Raw genomic sequence first — 6,000 nt, 5'->3', positions numbered from 1 at the left:
AGAGTTTCCTTCCAGGGCAAATTATGATAGCTCATTTGAACTCTAGTTAGATTCTATCTCAGCTTCTTTAACGAATTATGGTTAGGGTTTCTTCCTTCAGACACTGAGTCACCTCCTTCTCTTAGGAAACAGGAGAAAAACAGTCTGCCTGTCACACAGCTGTTCTTTGCCTGGTCATCATGGTTTTTTGTTTTTTGGGTTTTTTTTTGTTGTTGTTGTTTTTTTGTTTTTTACAGAACTCTAAACAGCCACTAATTTTGTCTTTTCCATCAGATCCCTGGACTATGGTGTAGGTTGTAGACAGACCTTCATTCTTTTTCAATTTGGAAGGCAGCAGAAAGAGTGGTGCAAATTTATAAAATTAACTTTTATTTTTCTGATGTAATTGTATTCACCATGGCTTACTGCCTCTGTCAGCTAACCTAGGCCTAGTTGTGGAATCTTCTAGTTTCTGTACAATCTTATCTAGGCTTAGGATGTTTTCAGCCTCTGAGACTTATTGCTAAATAAGCTTACCCTTTCTTGTTCTTTCTGATCTCTGCCTGGCTGGTTCACCTCAGCTGTTCTGGCTCAATCTTCTTTCCCAACTGACTGATTCAATGTGGATTTTCTCTTGGACTCTAAGTCGCTCTGGTTGGCCTCAAACTAGCTCTAGCAATCTTTTTCTAATCTGGCTCGTTCTCATCTTCTGGCTCCTAATGCCTTTTCTGTGTCTAGCTTGTTCTTTCTTCAGTCTGTCTCTGTAAAGCTCTCCCTGTAAAACTGCCTTCTTCTCCCTCTCAGTGCTGTTCCAATGGGAGACTACTGACAGCTACCTAGTAAGATCCTGTCTCAAAAAAACCAAAAAACAAAAAACCAAAAAGATGGGGCTGGAGAGATGGCTCAGCAAAAACACTGGCTACTCTTCCAAAGGACCCAGGTTCCATTCCCAGCATCCACATGGCAGCTAATAACTGTCTGTAACTCCAGTTCCAGAGATCCTACCCCCACATAGACATACATGCAGTCAAAACATCAGTGCACATAAAATTAAAACAAAAACAAACCAAGTTCGAAAACAGGAGTTATTCAATTTTTCTGTGTTTTTAAAAACCCACAGGTAGGCTGTATACCCAAAGGACTCTACTTCCTAATACAAGAACACACACTTATCCATGTTCATTGTGGCTCTATTCTCAATAGGCAGGACATAGAAACAGATTAGATGTCCATCAGTGGATGAATGGACAGTAAAAATGCGGTACCTGTGTATAATGAAATATTATTAGCTGTAATGAAAAATGAAATTTGGAGGTAACTGTGTAGGACTGGAAACCACTATATCAAGTGAGGTAAGCCGGACCCAGAAGGACAAACAGCCGAGTTCTCCCTTGTACACTACCTCCCATCACATTTTCAGGTCTATGTTTAACTCAGAGGACCTGGGAATGGAAAACCATAAAGGGTCCTTTGGTGGGGACAGGCAGAAAGACAAAGAGGGAATCATGGGAAAGAGGCTTATGTGAGGAGACGGTCAGGAGGATTATGTGGAGGATTGCTGGGGTGGGCGAATAACTAACATGGATTAATAAGAATGTTTTTTAGGTCCCTGATGCTTGTTGCAGGAACATGGCGGGGTTGGGAGCCAACAGTGATGTCGTGGTGAAACTTGATCATGGGCACTTAAACAACTCCCTGGGTTCTCCAGTTCAAGCTGGCATGTACTTCCGTGGGCATATTAAAGGTGGCATGAGACCAGGAAAGAAGGTATTAGTGATGGGCATCGTAGATCACAACCCCAAAAGCTTTGGCATCAGCTTGACCTGTGGTGACTCTGAAGATCCTCCTGCCGATGTGGCGATTGAACTCAAAGTTGTGTTTACAAACCGGCAGGACTTTAGAAACTCTTGTATCTCAGGAGAAAGAGACGAAGAGAATTTGGCATTCCCTTACTTTCCATTCGTCCCAGGCCAGCCGTTCAGGATAGAGTGGACTTGCATATTTTAAATCTTATTTTGGTATATGGTATATGCATATGTGCCCATGCATGTGTTGGTGGAATACACCCCTGTGGCTGAATATAGAAGCCAGATTTTGCTACAGGGATGTCTCTCAACCATCATACCCATTTTCAACTTATTTCATTAGTGTTTTGTATGTATGTGTACCACTTTCATGCCCGACATTCCTACTGGGGCTCAGAAGAGGGCACTGGATCCCTGGAGCTGGAGTTACAGATGGTTGTGAGCCACTTTACAGGTGATGAAGACAAACCTGGGCCCCCTGCAAGAACAAGCAAGTATGTTCTTTTAACCTCTAGCAATCTGCTCATTTCCAACCATCTTTGTTTTTAAGACAGGGTCGCTCATACACCCTGAACTTAACATTTTCATTAAACTGGCTAGCTAGTAAGCTGTTAGAATCTTTCTGACTCTGTCTCTAACTAGTGGCGTTATAGATCTGTATGGCCATGCCTAGCTTTTAGGTGGGTACTGATGATCCAAACTAAGGTCTTCATGTTAACACAGCAAGAAATTTACTAACTTCCCAACCCCAGCCTTTTGGGTCTCATGTAGCCTATGCTAGCCCCAAATTCATTATGTAATTATTGATGACCTTGAATTTTTCATCTTTCCCACCTCAACATTTTTCATTACTTATTCACTTTACACCCCAATATTAGCCCCACCTCTCCCTGTCCTTGCTCAAAAATCTCCTTTCTCCTCCCCTAAAAACAGGGAGGCCCTCCCTGGCTATTCTCTCCTCCTGGCACATCATGTCACACAGGACTAGGAACATCCTCTCTCACTGAGGCCAGACAAGGCAGCCCAGTTATGGGGACAGAATCCACAGATAGGCAACAGAGTCAGGGACAGCCCATACTCCACCTGTGGGGAACCTGTATGAAGACAAAGCCGTACATCCACTACCTCTGTGCAGTGGCCTACATCCAGCCCCTCTCTGGCTCCACCTCCATCTTTCAAGTTTGCCATCACAGCCAGTTTTCTGCAGTTCTCAGGATCAAACTCAAGGTACACACTAGGCAACTACACTATCAACTGAGCCACACACACAGTCCTGCATGTTGATTTAATATGGAAAAAAGATATCAGTAGTCATACAGATACAACACAGAGTCATGAATCCTTCAGTCATTATATTTTGAATCAGGGTCTGTGAAACTAGGGCTCATCAATTGGCTATATTAAGCTGTATATCAAGTTTTGGGGAATCTTACTATTTTTTGCCTCCCCAAAGCTGGAATTACAGACTTATACCTTCACACACTATGTGTGTTCTGGGGTTCTCATGTATGAGTAACAGGCACTTTAATAAGTAATCTATCTCCCCAGCCACATTTTTATTTGTGTTATTTTGAGAGAGCTTGAGACTCCCCATGTAAGCCCATGTATGGCAATCTTATCTCAACTTGCCAAGGTTCAGAAAATAGGCCTGAGCTCTCACACCAGGCTCCCACTTTTTCGGACATCATGTTAGAGTTGGAGTTTGTCTACCCTAATAGATAAGTGTCTAACAATTGTGGCTTCTTGGTCTCTCGTGCATTCTCTCTATGACTCTGTTTACCCACCAGTGCTTGTTTGGTGACCACTGGATGTGGCGATACGCACCTTTAATCTCAGCATTTGGTAGGCAGAGGCAGGCAGATTTCTGAGTTTGAGGTTAGCTTGGTCTACAAAGTGATATCCAAGGCTATACAGAGAAACCCTGTCTTGAAAAATTAAAAGATTTGCTGACTAAATGCCAATGGATGAGGCTGCTTGCCAGCAACTGATGTATGAAACCCTATGGAATTGGAAATAGTGAGATCATACCTGAGCATTTGCAGGGGGCAAATCTGAAGTTTCAAGGCTTCACAGAATGTCTTTATGGCATCAGTTCCCATGGCGTTCTGAGACAGGTCTAGAGTGTTCAGGCTCTTGTTGCTTCTAAGAGTCTCAGAGAAGTCTTGGCAGTTCAGTGGAGTAATGGAGCATCCACACAGCCTTGCAGACAAAACACAAAACTTAACTCATTAAGTCTTATCTAGTACTGGATCCTGTATACTCTAATACTCACCTTCTAGAGAAGTTGTGCTTGCTTGTACAGTAGGGGCATGACAGTTATAGGGGTTACCAACACGTTTCTGCTCAGATTTGAGTGTTGGAAAGGAGGTTACATGGTACTATAAACAGGGTTGAAAGTTTTCTCATGGGGGAACTGGATGCCATTTCTCTAGATGGTCACACACTGTCAAACTGAGAAGTATTTATAACCACAATCTGTGTTGTTTTCAAGTTTAGTCAAAGAAGCTTCCTTTTCTTTTTTTTAGAAGTGTGGTTAATAAAGAATCTTATAACTGATCACAGTGTTAAGAATAAATGAAGTGCTGCTTAGCCATAAAGGGTCATCTTCAACCTCTCTCCTTTCAAGGCTCAGGAAAAAATCTTGTAAGAGGGGGTGGATAAGCCGGGCATGGTGGCACACACCTGTAATTCCAGCACTCGAGAGGCAGAGGCAGGCAGATTTCTGAGTTCGAGGCCAGCCTGGTCTTCAAAGTGAGTTCCAGGACAGCCAGGGCTACACAGAGAAACCCCTTCTCAAAAAACAAAAAACAAAACCCAAAAAAATCAATAAAAAAAAAGAGGGGGCGGATAGTCTAAGAGCTGGAGCATGGAGAAAAGTCATGTGAGACACTATCATATGGACATGGGCTAACCGTCGCACACAAGAACTCACAGCAACTGTAGTTACCTGCAGGAGACATATACAGACTAAGCTAAACAAAATGTCAGCATAGATGAGGGCAGGGCTCCAGAGGCTCCAGTCCTTTCTGGGGAGCTATTGTCAGTTGACAGAGGAAGAATCACTTTGGAGATGAAGACATGGTAGGTTGCCCATGTCCCCACACCTATGTGCATATGATCAGTATTCACTGGACTAAGTGGACTGATTAATACTAATATTGATAAAAACAAAAAAAGAACATGAAGTTGGGAGGAAGATGGATTAGGCAGTCCCAGAAAGACTCAAGGGTAGTGGAGGAATGGATCAAAATACATGGTATACATATATGCAAATCTCATAGAATAAAGTTACAAATTTAAGAAGTAGTTAATTAATTCAGCCAATTCTATGGGTATCATGCTGTATGACAGGCACATGGGGTATAAGGGCTAAACAAATGAGCAACAGAAGTTTCTTCCCTCAAGGAAAACAAAAATAGTGTACTGTGTAGTATATTACATGCACAAGCAAAGATTATAAAAGGAAAGGAGTATTTGGGGGTGCCATATCAAGGGCTATGGGTGACATGAGAGAATGAAGAGAAAGAACAGCAGATATCTGGAGTAGATCTCCAGACAGAGAAAGGGCTCACACAAAGGCCTGATGTTGGCTTACAGGTATTATTTGAAATAGTATCAAGCTGAGCAGGCTATACATATGTGATGCACACAATCACAACATCTACATAACATGGGGCATGGAGGTGTTTGGCAGTTGTCCCAGCACTTGGGAGGACCAGGAGTCAAAAGTCCTCTTCTGCTATTTAGAGAATTTGAAGCTAGCTTGGGATACATGGGGAAAAGTTGATGACATATTGTGAGATGAGTGGTGGATAAAGGTTAAGTCTGATGACCTGAGTTCGATCCTTGGGATTCACATGTTAGAAGGAGAGAACACACCCATGTTTTGGAATGCTCTAACTCTCCCTTCACCACGAAGTAAATAAGTATGGTAAACATTTAAATAAAGTTTGAGAAGAAAACCCACAGTTGAAACAAAGATGTCTGAATATACACCCGTGTAAAGTCAACACATGCACCTAGATGTTGCTATGTTTGACCAGGTATAGGTACAAATTCTATATAACTGGAAGAAGGTTCCAAGATTTCAGAATAGACTGGACTTTGAAAAAAGAATGGATAGAGGAACACACACAAAGTGAGGAAATAATCTGCTTAGAGGGACAGTTTATACTGAAGTTTTTAGGTAGGGGAGAAAGACCCATTCCATTTTGAA

The 6,000-nt window shown here is 42.2% G+C and overlaps 1 protein-coding gene across 1 annotated transcript in view; it reads right to left on the bottom strand.

Moving 5' to 3' along the window:
• Positions 1-640: 640 nt before the first annotated feature.
• The window catches only part of LOC147003731 (NACHT, LRR and PYD domains-containing protein 2-like), a 42,427-nt gene continuing 37,067 nt past the window's right edge, over positions 641-6,000 (bottom strand). The window contains exons 10-11 of the mRNA XM_085842489.1: positions 3,813-3,983; positions 641-734 (exon numbers count right to left, since the gene is read on the bottom strand). Coding sequence (XP_085698615.1) covers positions 641-734; positions 3,813-3,983 — 265 coding nt within the window. The remainder of the gene's footprint in view (positions 735-3,812; positions 3,984-6,000) is intronic.

This window comes from Mus caroli, unplaced genomic scaffold (assembly GCF_978045245.1).
Source record: "Mus caroli unplaced genomic scaffold, Mus_caroli_1 scaffold_8, whole genome shotgun sequence".
NCBI classification, from domain to species: domain Eukaryota; kingdom Metazoa; phylum Chordata; class Mammalia; order Rodentia; family Muridae; genus Mus; species Mus caroli.
This window is presented reverse-complemented; position numbering and strand designations above follow the sequence as displayed.